Source organism: Suricata suricatta, chromosome 4 (genome assembly GCF_006229205.1).
Source record: "Suricata suricatta isolate VVHF042 chromosome 4, meerkat_22Aug2017_6uvM2_HiC, whole genome shotgun sequence".
NCBI lineage: Eukaryota > Metazoa > Chordata > Mammalia > Carnivora > Herpestidae > Suricata > Suricata suricatta.
This window is the reverse complement of record NC_043703.1, coordinates 9,986,093-10,007,385: the sequence shown is the minus strand read 5'-3', so window position 1 is coordinate 10,007,385 and position 21,293 is coordinate 9,986,093. Positions and strand designations below refer to the sequence as shown.

Below are 21,293 nucleotides of genomic sequence, written 5' to 3'. Positions count from 1 at the left end.
AACCAAGAGTCATCCTTGAGACTCTTCACCTATATCCTTAAATCCAAGCCCTCACCACGTCACTGCTGATTTTACTTCCCAAAAAACTCTCTAACTTACTACTGCCTCCCATCTTCAAGGCTTCCCACATTCTTAGGTCCAACATAAAATTCTTGGCTTCTCAAAATGCTGCATGATCTATGCCCTGCTTGCTTTTTTATAATCACTTTATACCACTTGATCCTGGGATTTCTGCATTTGGGTTATTCTGGTCACTGTTGCTCATCCCCCATAGCTTAGCTCAAGTGTTTCTTCTCCTTCCTCATTGCCTTTATCCCCATGAGGGTCAGAGTCTTCTATGAACTTCTCACTCAAAAATGTTCTTTTCTAAAGGAAGTTCATCTTAGTTTGTAAATATTTATTCACTGGTTTGGTTATTTGATTTATGTCCCATTCTTCCATTGGACCATATAGTCCATGAGAACAGAGAATTTAATTGTTTATTCTTGTCTCTTTAGTGCCTGGCCCATCGTCTTATACATAGTAGGCACTCAAAGATTTGAGAAACAAATGAACAAGCAGATGGTGAAAATGCTTTGGGAAGAATGGAAAAGTATATGGACTGAGACTCAGAACAAGGAACAGACAAGCTGTGTAAAACTTGAGTCCAAAAGGCATCAAGGCAATGACAACACCTCCAATGCATTCATATTCAAGTTTAGGTACACATGGCGTACCGCTGATTGTAATCTGAACTCTTTATAGTAGTTTTTTGGTCTCTTTTTCATATAGTTTATTGTCAAATTGGTTTCCATATAACACCCAGAACTCTTCCCCACAAGTGCCCTCCTCCATGACCATCACCCCCCTTCCCTTTTCCCCCTCCTCCTTCAGCCCACAGTTCATTCTCAGTATTCAAGAGTCTCTCATGATTTGCCTCCCTCCCTCTCCCTGACTCTCTTTCTGCCTTCCCCTCCCCATGGTCCTCTGTTAGGTTTCTCCTGTTAGATCTATGAGTGAAAACATATGGTATCTGTCCTTCTCTGCCTGACTTATTTCGCTTAGCATGACACCCTCGAGCCATCCACTTTGCTACAAATGGCCAGATTTCATTCTTTCTCATTGCCATGTAGTATTCCATGGTATATATAAATCACATCTTCTTGATTCATTCATCAGTTGATGGACCTTTAGGTTCTTTCCATGATTTGGCTATTGTTGAAAGTGCCACTATGAACATTGGGGTACATGTGCCCCTATGCATCAGCACTTCTGTATCCCTTGGGTAAATCCCCAGCAGTGCCACTGCTGGGTCACAGGGGAGTCCTACTGATAGTTTTTTGAGGAATCTCCTTATAGTCTTAATACAATTACAAAGGAGTCCTTTTGCAATTCAATAACTGTGAGACACTGCATAAAACCAAAAACCAATTGTTACGCTTTTTCCTTAAAGCTATAGAAATATACTTTCCCATTGCCTAGGAAAGGATCTAAAGGAAAAAAAAAATGCTGTTCACTTAAAAAAATTTTGTTCTCTTGATTTCAGAAAGCAAATGAGATAAAGTCCCCACAGCTAAGCAGTCGGTACAAGGCTGGGGGTACGGAGTTGAGGCAGAGCTGAAGGGAGAGCTTCTTTCTCAGTTAGGGTATGCTTTCTCTATAATCCTTCCCATTTTTTTTTTTTTTAATTGAGGAGTTGTCTTGCAGCATGCTGTAGGGGAAACATAATGAAAGTAATTCTGAATTAGCACAATTGTAGGATGATACAAACAACAATTGGCCAATGTAAACTTGAATAGTCTGCGGCAAGTCATTTTATGTTTGTTCAAAGGCAAGAGAGACTTCAGGTAATTTATAAAAAGTCCCAAGTGCCAGTGGAATGAGGCAAAGAGCAAGGTCTCTGAAAACAAATCCTCTAAAATTGATCTGGTTTGGGTTAGTCATTCATGGAATGAAAGTTTGAAAGGTCTTCGAGGAAACCCTCTTCCAAGAGAGTCTCAAATTTATAAAAGTCACTTTTTATGGGACTTAAGTGATTACAGGTGAAGGTAAATGATTCCAAATACTTAGAAAGCTGCTCCTGGTTGAGAGCAGCTGATCTGTATCCCGAGCTGCACCTGTTGCTCCCCACTGGGCCACAATCTCAGTGCCAAAAGGGGACCACCTCTTCTTGACGCCAGAGTACATGGCTCTGGAGGTTGTGTTCATTTGTGAGGGCCCTGGGTGGCTTAACACAACAGAAGTTTATTGTCTTGCAGTTCCGGAGGCTGGGAGTCCAAAATCAAAGTGTCTGTGGGCTTTGTGTCCTCTGGGGGCTCTGAGGGAGGGTCTGTTCAATGCCTCTCTTTCGCTTCTGATGACGGTCATCAATTCTTGGTGCTCCTTAGCCTGTAGACACTTCATAGGCTCTGACTCTGTCATCACATGGTGTTTTCATATATCTGTCTGTCTGTCTCTTCTCCTTTTCATATAAGGACACCAGCCACGGTGGATTAGGGTTCATCTCATCTTAACTTGATTATATTTGCAAATACCTCATTTCCAAATAAGGTCACCTTCAGAAGTGTTAGGGAGCAGAGCTTCAATATATCTTTTTGGGGGACACACTTCAATGCACAACCAGAGGACATAAATTCTAACAGGTACCTACCTCCTCTGTTTGATGCCCTGATCCCCATCACCGGTTTAACTCCCAAATTCAGGTTGGCTGTTTCCCTTTCTGCACTGACTTCTAGATTTCTAGGCCATATATAATGCTGATAATTGATATCCACAAATTCTGAGTCTTTTTTGTAACCTATTGGCTTGAGTTTTGATCTGAATCATATCCTGCCTCTGTCACTTCATTTCTTAGAACACATCTTATTGCAGTTATAAGCATGTATTAAACAAAAGCCTAACAATGAAGCAATTTCAGAAATAGCAGAGCAAATCCTATATAAGATGACCTTCTGAGATTTAAATTATGGAAAATTATGGGTATCAATATGTAAATTGACAACTGAAAAGTCATTTCTGTCCAGAATATGGAGAGTGGCTTCAAGTGGAGTTGAGTAACATCAAAGGCTTCCAGTAAATACCATTTCCCAAACCCCAGCTTGCTAATGATTTGTAGTTTTTTCAGGATATTGATCCTCTGGCCCCAGGGCAGCTCAGTGTTTCCTGGAGCAGCAAGAATCTGGATGTCTCCTGTCTCCAACTGCCTGAGATTCCCAGCTGTTGATCCAATGTGTTGTGCAAACATCCACCAAAAAATGTGGAAAAAAAGGGTGGGTAGTTCTACAATAAATAGTGGTGACATATTTAAAAACATTAAGAATCAGCCAGTAACTAGTGGTATGTCTGGAAGCTTAGAGTATGATAAGTCTGAGAAGAAAGGATTGGCAATTTATTCTCACTTCCTTAGTTGTCATTCACTGCTCATCTCTGAGAATCCAACTTCTACCCACGTCCCTGAGCCTTACTGTCACTGCCATCACTGACTGCCTCCTTACTGCTAATATCATCGTTTTTTTCTTTTTATAGTTAATTTATTTATTTTGAGAGAAAGAGAGAGAGCAAGAGCGAGAGTGAGAGAGAGAGAGAGAGTGGGAGAGAGAGGGAGAGAGAGTGCATGAGGCGGGGGAGGGACAGAGAGAGAGAGAGGGAGAGAGAATTCCAAGCAGGCTCATGATCTGAGCTTAACTGACTGAACCACCCAGGTGGCCCTACCATTTTTTCATTAAAAAATTTTTATTTAGTTGTGGTCAAAAATACATAACATAAAATGTACCATCTTACTCATTTTTAAGGGTACAGTTGAGTGTTAAGCACATTCACCTTGTCGTGCCAAAGATCTGTAGAACTTTTTCATCTTGCATAATTAAAACTCTGTAGTCACTGAATGCCAACTATCCTTTGTTACCTTCCCCTAGCTCTTTGCAATCACCAATCCACTTTCTGTTTCTATGCAATGGTCTACTCCAGGAACCTCGCAGAAGTGGAATCATACAGTATTTATCTTTCTGTCTCTGGCTTAAGTCACTGAGCATAATGTCTTCAAGGCTCATCCACGTGTAGCATGTGTCAGAATCTCCTTCCTTTTTAAGGCTGAATAATATTCCACTGTATGTACACACAAGGCATTTTATTTATTCATTCATCTGCTAAAAGACATTTCAGTTGCTTCTACCTCTTGGCTATTGTGAATAATGCTGCAATAAACATGGGTTTGCAATATCTCTGAGACCTTGATTTCAATTTTTGGGGGAATATACCCAGAAGTGGTATTCCTGGATCATATCTATTTTGATTTTTTGAGAGATTCATATTGTTTTTCATAGGGGGTGCACATTCTCAGTAATATTGCACAAGTGTTCCAATTTCTCCATTTCCTTGCCAATGTTTTTTATTTCCTAGTTTTTTAATAGTGGCCATCTTTTTAAAAAATATAATTTATTGTCAAATTGGTTTCCATGCAACACCCAGTGCTTATCCCATCCCAGTCAAAATTGCACCAGCATTCTTCTCAAAGCTAGAACAAACTATCCTAAAATTCGTATGGAACCACAAAAGACTCTGAATAGCCAAAGTAATATTGATGAAGAAAACCAAAGTGGGAGGCATCACAATCCCAGACTTTAGCCTCTACTACAAAGCTGTCATCATCAAGACAGTATGGTACTGGCACAAAAACAGACACATGGACCAATGGAATAGAATAGAGAGCCCATAATTGAGCCCACAAGTGTATGGCCAACTGATCTTTGACAAAGCAGGAGAGAGTATCCAATGGACAACAGTGGTCATCTCAATGGGTTGTGAGGTTGTATATCATTGTGGTTCTGATGATTAGTGATGCTAGGCCTCTTTTCATATGGTTAGTGGCCATTCTTCTATCTTCTTTGGAGAAATTTCTATTCACATCCTTTGCTGCTTGTTTTTTGTTTGTTTGAGTTGTAAGAATTCTTTTTTTTTTAAATATTTTTTTATTTATTTTTGAGAGACAGAGACAGTGCAAGCAGAGGAGGGTCAGAGAGAGAGGGAAACACAGAAGCTGAAGCAGGCTCCAGGCTCTGAGCTAGCTGTCAGTAAAGAGACTGACGCGAGGCTCCAACCCACGAACCGTGAGATCATGACCTGAGCCAAAGCTGGACGCTTAACCGGCTGAGCCACTCAGGTGCCCCAAGAATTCTTTGTATATGTGGATATTAACCCTTTAGGAAATACATGATATGCAAATTTTCTCTATCATTCCCGAGAGTGTCTTTTCACTATGTTGATTATTTCCTTTGATGCACAAATGCTTTTAAGTTTCATGTAGTCCCATTTGTCTATTTTTTTCTTTTACTATTGTACTTTTGAGGTCATATCTAAGAAGTTATTGCCAGTTTCAATGTCATAAAACTTTTTGTAATGTTTTCTTCTAGGAGTTTTATAGTTGTAGGTCTTACATTAGTTTCTTTATCAGTTTTGAGTCAATTTTTGTATATAGTGTTTGGTAAGGGTCCAATGTGCATGTGGACATCCACTATTTCCAGCATCATTTGTTAATGCTGTGTGGTTTCGACACCCTGTTGAAGATCATTTGACCATAGATATGAAGGTTTATTTTTGGGCTCTCTTTCTCCTGTTCCACTGATTACATGTCTGTCTTTATTTCAGTATCATGTTGATTATTGTAGCTTGGTGATATATTTTGAGATTAAGGAATGTGAGACCTCAACTTAGTTTGTCTTATTTTGGGACCTTTGAGGTTCCACATGAATTTTAGGATTTTGTTTTTCTGTTTCTGCAAAAAAGTACATTGGGATTTTGATAGGGATTGCTGTGTGATCGATCACTTTGGGTGGTATGAACATTTTAATAACATTAAGTCTTCCAATCCATGAACATAGATGTTTTTCATTTATTTGTGTCTTCTGTTAATATCTTTTAGCAGTGTTTTATTGTTTTCAGTGTAGACATCTTTTACCTCCTTGGTTAAGTTCATTCCTCAGTATTTTATTCTTCCTGATGTTATCATAAATAGGAGTGTTTTCTATGATGACAACTGTTGACCTCTCTGAAGTCTTTGACATTGTTGATCATGTCCTCTTTCTTGAAACACTTTTACCTTTGGATTTGATGACAAGCACATTCTGGATTTTCCTCCTACCTCTTGGGCTGTGACTTCTCGTTCATATTTCAGGCTGTTCCTCATTGGCTTATACAATTCATTTGTTGTTCCTTCGGAACCATTCCTCCCTTGGTAAATTTAGGAATTCCATAGGCCTAAATTACCACCTGCAAGTTGACTCTTGCTCTTCCTCAATATCTATTCCAGTGCTAGTATTCTACCTAAGCTTTAAATATCCTATTGCCTCATAGAAATTGTCTCATAAATATCTCCTAGGCAAATCAAGGAAAATATGGCCAGTCCTTGTCCTCCAAAATAAAACAAACAAAACCCCCATTTCTTTCTTCTCCTGTGCTCTCTCTTGGCATACCTCGGGCAACCTAGAAATCTGGGTGACACCCTGGTCTCCTGCCTTTGCTCTTCTCTTACTTCCAATTGGTCACCAAGTCCCACCCTCTGTACTTCATCCTCCGAATTCCACTGCCTCAACTTCCTTTAGTTGAGGCCATGATCACCATCTGGCTCAGGAATGGTGCTCTAATCATTAGGTCCCTTCAGTCCATTCCCCATGCTGATGCTGGAACACCAGGAACATTATGTCACTCTTGGGCTTACAGGCCCTCAGGATAATACCTAAATGCTCAGCACTGCTCACAACTTTTCACCTGCAATTCTCTGCTTACTTTTCCAGCTTACCATGTCTCCCGCACTCAACATTTGCATCATGGTGAACTACAAGTGGCCTCCCAAAAACCACTATCCTTTTTCTTGACAAAAGAAAAACCTTGCTGTTCTCTTGGCCCTGAGTGCCCTTCCTAACCCCCTTCACCTGGATAAGCATTACTTGACCTTTATACTTTAGTCTATACCATACTTGTGAGACAATATCTCTGATTTCATCATCAAAAGTGGGTGTGACTCATATATGCTTCCCAAGTCCCTCATAGCATCTGTTTACATGTCACTTTCTCCCACCACCTCACAAGTGACATAAGTCAGGAACAGTATCTTGGTCATTGTTATGTCCTTTGACCTTAACATAATGTATGAAGCACAGAAGGTGAGTATTCAGACCCCAGGATCACAAAGCGGATAGATATAGTCTCTTAGCAGTAACATCCTATCTATAAAGGGATACCTCATATAACCTTCGCCTGATGGCATTACATATTTGAATCAAACAGTCCTCCTCCCTCCCCCCCTCATGCCGATTCCTGGCTCACTATGCTATTTCCTCTGATTATAATGTGACCTTCAGTGTACACACCCACAGTGAGAGGATATGCTGGTCCACAGATGTAAGCACATCATCCAACCCACTTTCTGGACTCAGATCTTATAATGAATGAGTGAGCAGGCATTGTGATGTCCTGCGGTGAGGACACTGGATTAGAGTCGGAGAGCCCATGTCATTCCACCTTGGGCGCTTACAAATTGTATGAACTTAGGCAAGAAATATACTCCTTTGAGTGCTGATTTCTGTGTCTGTAATATCCGGCATAAAATGCAACAACTGAACAGGCAGTGCCGTGCACGAGGTAGTTTTCAGGATGTGATAGTTGCCATCACAGCAGTGACGTCTCTCTTTTATGTTACACTAGTTTGAACGACTTCACTCGTGGACCAAAAACCGGGAAGACGGAAGGCCTGACCCAGATCAGGACACGACAGCTGGTGCTGAGCCTTAACGACACATGCTCCAGTGCCCCGCCTCCATCTGTAGGGACCTCAGTGCGGACACAAAGCAGAGACGAAAAGCAAGGCTCCTGGGTAAGGCTAACGGGAAACATGGCCCCAGAGCTCACATTTTAAAGGGAATATATGTATATATTTAAATCACACTTATGAGAGAGAAAAGCTGCTCTACACGTCCATCCCCACTATCCCGTGGACATCACCAAACACCAATCATCATCAAATTTGAACCAGAATTCAAATGAGACTTGATACAGCACTGAGGAAATAGTTTTAATTTCAGAGTTTTGAATTCAATCTAAATAGACTATCTATACTTCCTCTTTCAAGGATTCTTTCCCTGAGGCCTCTCTGTGGGTTTTTTTTCCCTCACAGTTTAATGAATTTTATACTGCTTGGAAGTAAGCCCTTTATATCTGTCTTGTGCTGAACTTGCAAAAATCATTAAAGGTGTGAGGAGTCTCCCCATCTTCAAAGTTTGCATAAACTCCACCTACAATCTCCAGTGTCTCTGCTGCACCACCGAGGACCAAAGTCATTGTCTCCTGGAACTGCTGCCCGGAGGACAGCATTGGGCCAAGGAGGTTTTTAGCTTCTCTGCAAACTGATTTGGCCTCTCAGCAGCCCAATTACATGTTCATGAACAACTCCATTTTAGTCAATTTTCCAGTCGTATGTAGAAAACCATTACATAGCTCTATCTTTATATATATCTATACCTGTATCTAGATCTGTATCTGCATCTGTCCTGTCTCCAGGGCCTGGGTTGGGGTTCAGGGTGGTGAGAAGAAACGCATGGCCTCCGTTTAATCAGGTGTGGGAGCTAGGGGAGGACCGCTCCTGCTACCTTGCTGCCAGGAATCAGTTGTGTCTTACATGCGACCCCCAGGGAAAGCAGAAGATGGGTTTCACGTGGAGCACCACCAGGATGATTTTTTAAGAATGTTATTTATTTTGAAGAGTGACAAAAGAAAAGTTACCTTAGTGGCTACTGAGGCACAGCACTGGTGACACGTGGGAAGGGGTTGTGGTGGGAACGGGTGCGTACATTACAGCCTCTCCAAATGTGTCCCCAAGGGGCCCTTTTAGTATATTGCTCTGAATTCTATTTTTTTTAAAGACACCTTTCTCTTATTAAGCAATAAATAATTCAATGTTTCCTCTTTTCCCTTAAAAGAAGGCATATGGGGGGAGCCTGGGTGGCTAAGTCAGTTGAGCATCCAACTCTTGATTTTGGCTCAGATCATGATCTCATGGTTCGTGAGATCAAGTCCCAGATTGGGCTCTGCACTGACACTGAGGAGCCTGCTTGAGGTCCTCTCTCTTTCCCTCTCTTTCTGCCCCTTCCCTACTCAAAATAAATAAATAAACTTAAAAAAAAAAAAAAGGAAGGCATATGTGAAGAGCGTTAGCATTAGGGAAGTTTGCTGCCACTTAGAATTTGGTTTGCAGATTTCCAGATAAAAACACTAAAGTTGGCATTCGAGTCAGCACATCTGGTCCTGCACTGGGTGCACACACAACTCCCTGTGGCTTCCTGAAGTGTTAAAAATGGCAGCTGGCTCCATACTTTCTCATGAGACATGCTGAGGACAGCCGTCCCTAGGTGGAGGCCACTGTCTCAAATCCCAGGAGGTGACCAGAAAGTCATGGGGAAAAGAGATCTAGGATGCTTGTACTCGAGAGAACGTGATTCCAGGATTCCACCAGCAGTGGAAGTCATATTTCTTCTCCCAAACACAAGCACAGACTTTCTCTAATAGACCGCACTTGCGCCCTGGGCTTCTCCCTGAAGGGCTCTGGTGTCCTTAGCCACCTGGCAGTTTGACTCCATCACTTCCCTAACTCGGGTTCGGGCCCATTGCTTCCCCTTCATCACTGGGTTATGTTTGTCATCTGTGTTCTTCCCTTGGATTTCATGTCTTGAATGCTTTCCTAGTGCCTTTCTTTCCTTCTTCCTTCTTCTCTTCCATTCTAGTTTCTTCACTGGACCTCTTAGCTTTCTCCTACCCGTCCACCTGCAAGGTCATATTTCTTCTCCCAAACACAAGCACAGCCTTTCTCTAATGGTTTTGTTTGGTGTTTCCTATTTAACCTCTCCACTTTAGAGGTGACTCACGCTGGTTTCTATTACTCTTGAAAAATGCCTGGGAACCAGCATTTACATTTTAACACGATTGTTTTTACCACAATCATAATAAAATACATTAAAAGTCTCGAGAGGCCTCCCTGCAATGCAATACGCTGCAAGCACATTGTGTCCGCATCTAAGGAGGACCACTGCTCCACAAGGTCACTGACAGAACAGGTGCCTTGGGCAGGGCTGCCACCGCGTGGCGTGAACGGTATGCCTCTGAGCTCTCACCTGCTGCAAAAGTCCTAACTCCGGAGGCTCCCATGAGATCATCTGCTTTTCCAGGGGAAACAAAAGACTACTTTGGATAGTCTTAGCAACTGGGTTGCTTAATTCACTTCCATTCCTCAGAAAACTGCCCCTTACACCAACAGTTATTTCATGAACATAATGATATTTCTGTCATCTAAAGCATGATTGTTTATAAAGGACTAATTAACGGTCCTATGAGTGAGCCTTCAAGGCAGGCATGACTCATGTTTGGCATCTATACAGCTTTCCTATGACTCAGTCATAGACCTGGGCTTTAGGTCTGAATTGCTTGGGTTCGAATCCTAACTCTGCCATCTGTTCGCTGTGTGACCTTAGGCAAGTTACTTAATTTCTCTGTGCTTAGTTTCCTCATCTGTAAGATGGATACATTAATAATCCCTACATCACATGGTTGCCATGAAACTTCAATAAGCGAAAATACACAGGACCTGGAAGTGAATGTGTCCGACAAATGTTACTGTAGCTACAGATATGGTGGCAGAAAAAATAAACAACGACAAAACAGTTTGTACTGAACAAAGGCGGACTGTTATGGAGTATGTATACTTTCTGGGACTTAAAACATTAAGAAAGTCAAGTATTTTTTACATCGTCCCCATTCTATTCTCTATCTGGGAATAGCAGGAATAGAGAATAGGCATTTAACCCCTTAAGGGCTGAGGCTACATACAGAAAACTAAACGGGGATTTCAGAGAACATCTGTAATGGAGGTTTGCAAGAAGCTTTGAAAAACAGGGTAACATTTCAGGTCTTCACCTAATTATGTGCATGTGTGCATGAAAGTGCATACCTGTGTGTGTACATGCGCGTGTGTGTGAGCGTACGTGAGCGTATTCTTGAATTAGGTAAATTAGCCTCACCTCAAAGGCCAATGATGACTGGAAATAAGGAGAGTATAAAAACTGACATAATTCATAAAAATGAATGAATCACAAAATATTCTTATACAAAACAGAAGAAAATGAAACAGGAAACATTTTAATTTAGTACAATACTATCTGGTCCTTGGCAATTAGTGAGTTTCAAGTACGAATTAATAGATAAATATAACAGATACAGAGTGTTAGTCTAGTCATGGCCAAAGAACAATGTGAAAAGTACTAATAAAAATGAGTTCACTGTTTTATTTATGGTTGAGATTTTCAATGCCCAAATATCTCTAAATATTCAAAGAAGATACTTCAAATTGTAGGCTGGTACGATCAGATAATCAGCTGTGAAGTATAAGATCTCCAGAAATACAAGACCAGTGCTCTAACCACTGAGCTATGGAGCCTTCCCAAGATCTCCAGAAATACAAAGCATTACTAATATATAGCAAGTGATTAGATAAAAACCGTTTTCTAACTAATGACAGATGCCCAAAAAAAGTACCATCTAGTTTATTAAAGATGTAGAGTTTAAGAAGAAAGTCAGATGTCAATTAAAATCCTGATTTTTTTATTGTTGGGTTTTCATTTGGGGTCAGATAAAATGTGTGTGTATATGTATGTGTATGTACACACACATATATCATATTATATATAATACCAACACTGCAAAAATATCAGTAGGTTTGAATTCATAAACTTGGAAAGAAATTGCCTATAGATTTACTTCTTTCTGGAAAATGTGGGCTGAAATTATGTGGCATTTTAATTGGCCAATGGTTATTTAAAACAATATTGAACCTGGCTGTATCACTAAAAAAAAGCAATAGAATAGTTTTCATTTTTTCTATAGACTACACCTATTTATGTCCTCAGAAAGAGGACACTAAAAATCTCTGTAGAGTAAGCCTGGTACACAGGAAAAGCCACATCTGAACACCAGATTTGTAAAGCAAGGACGAAGGTGGCTATCCAACAGCAGATTTTCATTGGTTATGTCTATTGATATGGGTCAGTTTCACTTTTGAACTCACTAATTATGGATTTCTTCTATATCTAGAAACTGCGTAAAGCATTTGTGTCAGTGGCGTGAGAGAAGTTCCTGGCTCTCGTTTGAATAATCTGTCACTGTTGCTACCAACTGGAAAGATCTGGAAGAAATCATTTCCACTATGCCTAGAGGGCCATTTTGCTTGTGTAGCTGAAGCATAGGAAAGCACTTAAATCCTTCCTTGACAGGCTCACAGTGGGCATCTTTTTTATCAAATATATATCTTTTCTTTTGTCGACTACCCTTGGTTAAAAGCACACTTTGGAGATAAAAATAAAAGGATGAAATGCCTCAAGTGAGTTTAGGATATGCAAATGACAACAAAACCATTTAAAGAGATTTGCCTTTGCTTTCACTAAAATATAGACAACTCAGAGGCACCTGGGTGGTTCAGACGGGTAAGTGTCTGACTTTGGCTCAGGTCATGATTTCATGGTTTGTGGGTTCAGGCCCCACATCAGGCTCTGTGCTGACAGCTTGGAGCCTGGACCCTGCTTCTGATTCTGTGTCTCTGTCTCTTCCTGCCCCTCCCCTGCTTGTGCACTTACTCTCTCTCTCTCTCTCTCTCTCAAAAATAAACATTAAAAAAAACACCTCAGATGCAATTTGAAAATTCTGAATGTGTAAGGCCTTCCTGTATTCCAGTTAAGACTGGTTTTCTAGTCTTAGTTCTTTGTTAATATCTCAATTATTATTCTTGCACTTCTGGGGAGCATGATGCAAGCATATCTTATCTCCCTCCTCGGGCAAGGGAAACAAGAGCAAAGATAAACTATTGGACTACATCAAACTAAAATGTTTCTGCATGGGAAGAGGAATCATCAACAAAATGAAAAGGCACCCCTTGAATGGGAGAAGATATTTGCAAATGATCCATCCAATAAAGGGTTAAATAGAAAATATAGAAAGAACTTATACAACTCAATACCCTCTCCAAAAACAAATAATCTGGTTTTTAAAATGGCCAGAGAAACTGAATAGACATTTTTTTAAAGAAGACGGCCAACTCATGAAAAGATGCTCAATATCACTCATCATCAAGGACATGTACAATGAGATATCACCTCACGACTGTCTGAATGGCTAACATTAAAAAAACACAAGAAACAACAAGGTTGGAGAAAGGGAACCCTGTGTACTGTTTTTAGGAATGCAAACTGGTGCAGTCACTCTGGGAAACAGTATGAAGGTTCCTCAAAAATTTAAAAATAGAACTACCATATGATCTAGTAATTCCACTACTGAGTATTTACCCAAATAAAACAAAAAGACTAATTTGAAAACATGTATGCACCCCTATGCTCACTGCAGCACTGTTGACAATAGGTAAAATATGGGAGAAATCCAGCAGCCCATCAATAGATGAATGGATAAAGAAGACGTCATATATACACAATGGAATATTACTCAGGTACAAAAATGGATGAGATTGCCATTTGTGACAATATGGATGGTTCCAGAGGGTATTATGCTAAGTGAAAAAAGTTAGACAGGGAAAGACAAATACCATATGATTTCACTTATATGTGGAAGCTAAAAAACAAAGCAAAGGAACAAACAAAAAACCAGAAATAGATACATAAACACAGAGAACAAACTGGTGGTGGCTGAGGGGCGGAGGAAGGGCAAAATAGGTAAAGGAGATTTAGAGGCACAAACTTCCTGTTGTAAAGCCATGAAGATAAAAAGTAGAGCATAGGGAATATATTCAATAATAGTATATTAGTTTTGTGTGCTGACAGATGGTAACTACACTCATGGTAAGCATTGCACAATGTATAGAACTATGCTGCACACCTGAAATTAATAAAACACTGAATGCCAACTATATTGTGATAAAAAAAATCATATCCAGTGACCTTTACTCACACCAACTCTACTTCTCAAAGGGTCTCTAGTCTTGGGTAGAGCCAAATATGTATGCCAGGTATCTTCCAAGTAACAGAAACTCTGAGAATGGTCCATCATGCCTGTCACCTTTCTACCATCAGCCATACAACCTTCACACGTTTGCATTTCCATTTTGGGCAGATGATTATCGATGCCATAACATCCAATCTGTTTTCATACATAACTGGGCACACAGTGGATCATTTATTCTACTCCATTTCTTATAATGATTATGGGCACCAGGACTAAATTTTCTTTTAGTGTCTAGAGGTCAGGCAAGTTGATGCTTAATATTTTTATGATGATGATCAAGAGTATTACACGTAATTATGCAAAATGGCAATCTGGCCCTGAGGCATTTCATTTTCAAACAGCCTTTATGTAATGGCAGGAGAACAGTCATCAGTCGAATTTCCTATAGTATGTGCATCTGACTTTTACTCAAAACAGTAATATAAAAATGTTCCTAAAATAATCAGAGAGCAAAGGAAACCTTCTTTTCTGATAATGGATAAAAGTTAGACAAAAGAAAATTCTGCCAACACAGACTGCCTTAATTTATTAAAATCTATTTTTCTTACTTTGAAGCTCTATTACAACATTGTCTGTAAGCACATGTTCTACCCTCATTTTTTAAAAATTCAGATTTAAAGAACTCCCCACACATTACTTACTTGTTTAAGCTTCTTTAGATCTTCATCAAGTTCTAAGTTGTCCAAAATAACAGCAACAAACAAACTCAGGAGGATCTATAAAATGGTCAAATAACAATGAAAAACCCACATGCCGTAAGTATCAAAATAGTATATATATATATATATATGCTATAGAATATCTACCTAAAAAATTGCACTATGTAGAATGCATTAAATGAAAAATAAACATGTAGTTGTGAAGCACTGCATAGGAATTTTAAGGTATTTATCGCAAATATGTTAAAGGCAATGCATATGCTAACTTAAATAATATAAAATATTAATTTGCTTTATGAAACCAATTTAAAATGGAAATTAAGAAATATTTTTTAGTACTCAACAGTCCCACTTCTGAGGCTATATCCAAAGAAAATAATTTGGAGTATTAATAAAAAGCTTTATATTACAAAGGTGCTTGATAGAGAGTTAACTGTAATGATGAAATACTAGAAATAGCATCTAACCTTACATAAATAGATAATACGATTATACAGACCTCTATTACAAACATCACACAGCCATTAAAGATTCCCGTCGTGCTGGTCTCCAAGAGCGCCCCCTGGTGTTCACACTCTTGTGACCCTCCTTCCCAGTTGAATATGGCTGGTCTATCATATGGGTTACGGAAATGATCGTGTAGGACTGTAGAACAGTAGATCGTGTAGACTAGGTGAGGAAAGACATTGTGGGTTCAGCTTGCTTTCCATTGGATCACTCACTCTGGTGGAAGCCAGGCACCATGACGCACAAGCAGCCCTACAGAGAGGTCCCTGGGGTGGTGATTGGAGACCTCCCGCCATGTGAGTGATCCATCTTGGAAACGGATCCTGCAGCTCTTGCCAAGCTTTTGGTCGACTGCAGCCCCATCAATATCTTGCCTCCAAACTCAGGAGACATTCTGGGCTGGAAACACTCAATTCAGCCTGTCCCAGATTCCTGACCCATAGAAAATGTGAGAAATAAATGTTTACTGTTGTAAGCTCTTAAATGGTTCATAATTTATTATACAGCAATAGATAACTAATGCACTCAGGGATTTTAATAGTACTGAAAAAATGCTCACGTTACAACATTAAATAACAGTATATATGGTAGAAGTGCAACAAGGAACAAAGAAGAACAATAGAGAAAATGCTAGAAGGAGGTACTTTAGAGATGGTAATGGTATCTGCCTTTGTGTAAAAAAAGTCTTTACCCCTTGTCTTTGTATTTTTCCACTTTTCACAAACAAAAAAAAAAAGGCATACATTTCTTGGAATGGGTAAATTAAATTGAAAGAAAGCAACAAAAAAGTAGAATTTCAAAAAAATATTTAATTTTTAGTCCCTTTTCAAGTTTGAATTCTCTAAAGTTCCACATTCATTTGATAATCTTTTTCATTCCTAATTTATGTACCTCCTTTCAATTTCCCTCTTAAGAAATTATTTCCATTTGTTAATATTAGAGGGTGAAGCAGGAAGGTAAAAAAGTTAAGGCAATTCAGTCATGACTTTTAAGTACCAGAGAGATTTATTATGCAAAAGTTAATAGCTAGCTCTTTTCTAAGTTCCATGGGTATATAACAAGGAGAAAAAAGCTTCCAAATACTATTAAATTTTGACAGTGTATGCTTGGCTTGAGAGAAGTGCCAATACCCTTCTGTTTAAAAGCCATGGCCTTTGGGATCCTACCAGAACTTAAGACACAGAATCATCTTGATGACAGGTTTTTACTGATGTCACCAGGCCTGCCACACCGTGGGCATCCGGGCACAGATCTATTCAGTCTTCCTCTAACCAGACATTATTCTCGACAGGACCATTCACAGTTCCCTCCAAGTTTAGTCCCCTTGCCTGACCTTGATATTTTCATCAATAGCAATATCAGATGAGGAGTCGACCTTCCCCTACAATCTCACTCAAAATTCAGAGACGACCCCCTGAAGGTCTCCTGCCTGGAGAAAGTGCCATCCTACACCGTTTCTATTATTCATCGGGCACTGAAGCAGGCTTGGCTCTGTCCAATGTAACCAGTTTTCCTCTCTCCCCACTAAAGGACAAATACAAATCTAGAAAGAAAAAAAATTCCTTGATGATAAAAGTGACTGTTCTCCTTTTTCTTAGAGCATTTCCTTTAGAAAACGTGTCTTTGTAGATTCTTCCTCTCCCCTTTGATGTATACACAGCACTAATTTTACAACCCAGGAATGGTTTTCTTGGAAGGGGGTGGCTGCGTTGACATATAAACCCCAGCCAGCCAGCACCCTATCTATCATCTCCTTCTCCCATCTTCAGGGTGGGGGGCACGGGCAGTGGGAGTGTCACTTGGCAACCTGGCTCCACAATGCGAAAGTACCTACTTGTCTTGAAGATATGAGAAGTTTTCTTTTTCTTCTAATAAAGGTAATTAGCTACCATCTCACAGATGGCCACCTAATTACCAGGTGAATTTAGGGGGAACTCTGTTAATAAATGATGCTGTCAAGTCTTCTTACGTGAGGCTAGCGATTTTCATCTTGAAAACACAAGTGTAATGTGGCCATATGTACACAGGGTGAAATTGCTTTGTCTTTGTGGTCCCTTCAGTGGGTTGCCCATGATGCTCACTGCCGTCTGGCATAGTGCTTATTCAATAATAAAACAGTTTTCGTTCTTGTCTACCTTGATGGAGATATTTCCTGGGTTGGCAGGATATTTCATTTTTAATGATTTTCCCAACACCAGACAGATGGCAGGCTACGTAAGGATAGTGAGGTTCTGATATTCTATTAAATTTGACAAGCAGTTGATTGGGCTCTATCCATGTGTCAGACACTGCTTGGTCAGGAATTATAAATATGATATTGAGCTCACTGCTATGAACTTCACAATTCAACTGAGTTGCTGTAGGTTGGTGACCTGGTAGAAAGAGCACTGTGGTGGGAGACCTCAGGTACCCAGACAGACACTGAGTTGCAGGGCCCTCATCTGTGAAACATTAGGATAATAAAAGCAATAACTCAATGAATAGCTGCTATCCCTTTTTTCATTTAATCTTCTCTCGACCATCCTGTGGTTTGGTGCAGCCTGTATGAAATATACAGGCATAAGCTTAGATATGCAAAAACTAAAATAATTTTCTTGGTATTTCTACACATGAATTGAATTTAGTCCATAAACCCTCCATTTGTGTTAATGGCTGACAGCTGCATCTTGCTATATCAATTCAATTTGGTCCTTTAAAACTCAGTTACATTTGAATAAATGTTCCTTTTGCTGGTTGGAGGTCAAGGATGTGCTTCTCAATAGATCTGGTCTGCTGTGGCCATGTGGCCTGTCCTCTGTCCACTTTCTGGGACAGTGATGGTGCTTGTTCTGGCCTCTGCTGAATTGGTCACCACCTCAGCTCCTGTAGCTACTGCTAAGATCTGAATCTCAGTGACACCTGTGTGTTAGTGTCCTAGGGCTGTGGAATGAATTGCATAAGCTTAGTGGCTAGAAACAACATAAGTGTATTCTATAATTGTTCTGGAACCCGTTGTCCAAGATCAGGTTGTCAGCAGGACAACACTCCCTCTAGGGGATCTGAGGGAGGATGGACCTTGCCTTCCATCTTCCCGGGGCGCCAGGTGTTCGTTAGCTTGTGACGGCATTACTCCAGCCTCCACCTGTCTTTAGGTGGTCTTCTCTTTCTTCCTGTGTCTTGTCTTCATTTGTTTCTTGTAAGGTCACTTGTCATTGGATTTAGGGCTCACCTGGATAATCCAGGATGTTTCAGCTCAAGAACCTTAATTTAATTACATCTGCAAAGACCCTTTTTCCAAATAAGGCCAAACTCACAGGTCTGGGAGTTAGGAGGTGGACGTATCTTTTGGGGGGTCACCATCCAAGCCCTTCTACTCTCCACCTAGACTCCAGCTTGTGACATTGTTCTTACACTAATGTTCCTATGCACTGGCTCTCAACTCTCAGGAAACTTGGGAAGTTCTTCCATTCCAGGTGGGAACTGAGAGAGACTTGTTCCTGAGGCTCTCTCAGGCCTCCCCTCTCTTCCCAGAACTTTCTGGATCTCCAACTCTGTGCAGGCCACCCCTCGTCCATGTGGGGCCTCCAGGACGGCTACCTCCTGCCAAATTCTGATGAGAAGCGGGAGCCAAATCATGAGGCTGAACACATCCAGGTTGGCACCGATACCGCTGCTGCCCCTGAGTGTGGCTGCCACCCTATGCCGCAGCCCCCTGCTTCCCTGAAGCTCCACCTTGGAAAATGTTCTTCCTTTTCAGAAAGGAGGAACATGAAGAAAAGTAGGGGTGGGGGTTGAGAGTGGGGCTCATACAAATGTGAAGACTGCTGACTGGAAACTAAGTCCAATGAGATGGTCACACATTTAGTTCTGTGCCATCTGAGCATTTAGATTTCTGGGAGCTGATTTGGGCCAATGGGCCTCAGTGTGTCTTCTGAATGCTACTTATTTAAGATTGTGAGGCACTGATCGGGTCCAACCCTGTGCCACCAAGATGTCAAGATACTAAGGAGAAAAGACGACTCTGGCAGGAAGAGAATTATGAGAGTTGATTTCCAGGAGGTCTGAGCAAAGATAAGGCCTTGGGGGAATGGGGCTTATCAGGGGCCTGGTGAGCAGTGATGTTCCACAAAATACTGTCGCCAGAGGCCAGAGAGGTAGGATGGAGGGGTGGCAGTTGGCCCAAACGCTACCAAGGGAGGTTGGGAGGTTGGAAGGTATGAGAGGGAGGCTGTGATAATCACTAAGTGATGACATTAGCATCCTCTCTGTTAAATTTTTCCTCCCAAATGCAATTTTTAATGCATAATGTAGTTATTTTAAATTGGTTCATTCAGGGGTGCCTGGGTGGCTCAGTCGGTTAAGCCTCCGACTTCAGCTCAGGTCAGATCTCACGTTCGTGGGTTTGAGCCCCGTGTCAGGCTCTGTGCTGACAGCTAGCTCAGAGCCTAGAGCCTACTTCTGGTTCTGTGTCTCCTTCTCTCTCTGCCCTTCCCCCTTTCATGCTCTCTCTCTATCAAAAATAAATAAAACATTAAAAAATAAAAAAAAATAAATTGGTTCATTCAAATAGTAACTATACAGGGGCGCCTGGGTGGCTCAGTCAGCTTCAGCTCAGGTCATGATCTTACGGTTTGTGGGTTTGAGCCCCGCGTTGGGCTCTGTGCTGACAGTTCAGAGCCTGGAGCTGTCTTCAGATTGTGTCTCCCTCTCTCTCTGACCCTCCACTACCCTCTCTCTCTCTCTCTCTCTCTCTCAAAAATAAATAAATAAATAAAACATTAAAAAAAAACCCAAATAGTAACTATACAGCATAAAGTACAGTTTGACAAAGGGCTATATGAAGTTTTGTTACTTAAAAAAAAAGTCATTTTATACATTCTTCCTGGAGGAGAGAGAGAAAATCTACTCACAGAGCAAGACCAAGAGACAGATGTGGGATTCTGGCTGTGGTTTCTCCTTCCCATGCAGATGGGAGTTAAGTTTTCAGGGTAGAGAGAAGGCAAGACTCAAAACGTAGAAGCTTTGGCTTTGCCAGCAACCCCGATGAAAGGGCTGTGAGGAGTGAAAGGCCCACACCTACAGAAGGGAGCAGCTGGGAGGGGGCTGGGCAACAAATTCAAGAATAACGGAGGAGACAGTGGAAAGTTTACTTCCAACTGTCACTAAACCTAAGTTCATTCAGCGCATATCTTTGTTGGGGGGTCGCCGCTTCGTTAACCTGACGACATGTTGGCGCATGCGGAATCTGTAGTGAAAAATCTAGATGAAGGTTGTGCTTCCTCCCGAAACTCCACTTGGACATGGACTTTTAGCCGGGTTCTTGTTGCCAAGCACTGTGACAAGGTGGCGACTTGGCCCTTAGAGTGTGAGGTGACCAGAAGTCTGGCTTTGATTGCTGTATGGAATGGAAATAGAAGGTGCGGGAGAGGCAGGGCTTAGCTGGGGTCGATGCCAGGAGGTGAGAATTACTTTGTGGTTCTTTTCTCAGACTCCACTAAGGTGGCAATAGCCACTGTGATGAAGAAACAGAAGCGAAGGGAGGGTGGCAGCTTAGCTCCTGACACATTTAATTCACATTGTCAGCGAGACATTGTTTCCCTACAGACGCGGTGCTGTGCATAGTTGGGCTGAGTGGGACACTGATCTGGGTGTCGGCTATTCTGCGCCCTCCGCCTCGGCCCAAGTCACAGGAGTGGGGGACAAATCCTAATTCCGGAAGCAAGAACAGTTCCCAATTCTCCCACTTTTTTTTTTTTTGGTTCCGTTTTTATAGAAAGCTGAGGCAATGCTTATGAGGAATCTGAAACCATTCCATTGATGTCTGAATCTTATTTTCAGTCAGTCTTTACCCATAGGAGCCGCCTGCGCTGTGCCAGAAGGTTTTCCGTAGCCAATATGTGTGATTCACAGGTGTATATTAAAAGGTTATTGCCAGAATAGTTTTTACAGGGACTCACCACCCTGAGTCACAAGCGCCTCCTCAAATCCATGGAACATTTTTACCATTACACTTGGCCAGTTCTAAATTATGCAATTAACCCGCTCTGCTTTATTGACTTTTTAAAAATATCTACATTTACATAATAGCTGAATGTATAACGTGGCATGGAATACTACATCACAATT

General features: G+C 41.0%; 1 protein-coding gene across 3 annotated transcripts in view; it reads right to left on the bottom strand.

The window, feature by feature from the left end:
* NALCN (sodium leak channel, non-selective) overlaps positions 1 to 21,293 on the bottom strand; it is a 290,407-nt gene that overhangs the window by 95,968 nt on the left and 173,146 nt on the right. For all 3 annotated transcript variants that reach the window (XM_029936476.1, XM_029936474.1, XM_029936475.1), the window contains exon 14: positions 14,664 to 14,738. In XM_029936476.1, coding sequence (XP_029792336.1) covers positions 14,664 to 14,738 — 75 coding nt within the window. The remainder of the gene's footprint in view (positions 1 to 14,663; positions 14,739 to 21,293) is intronic.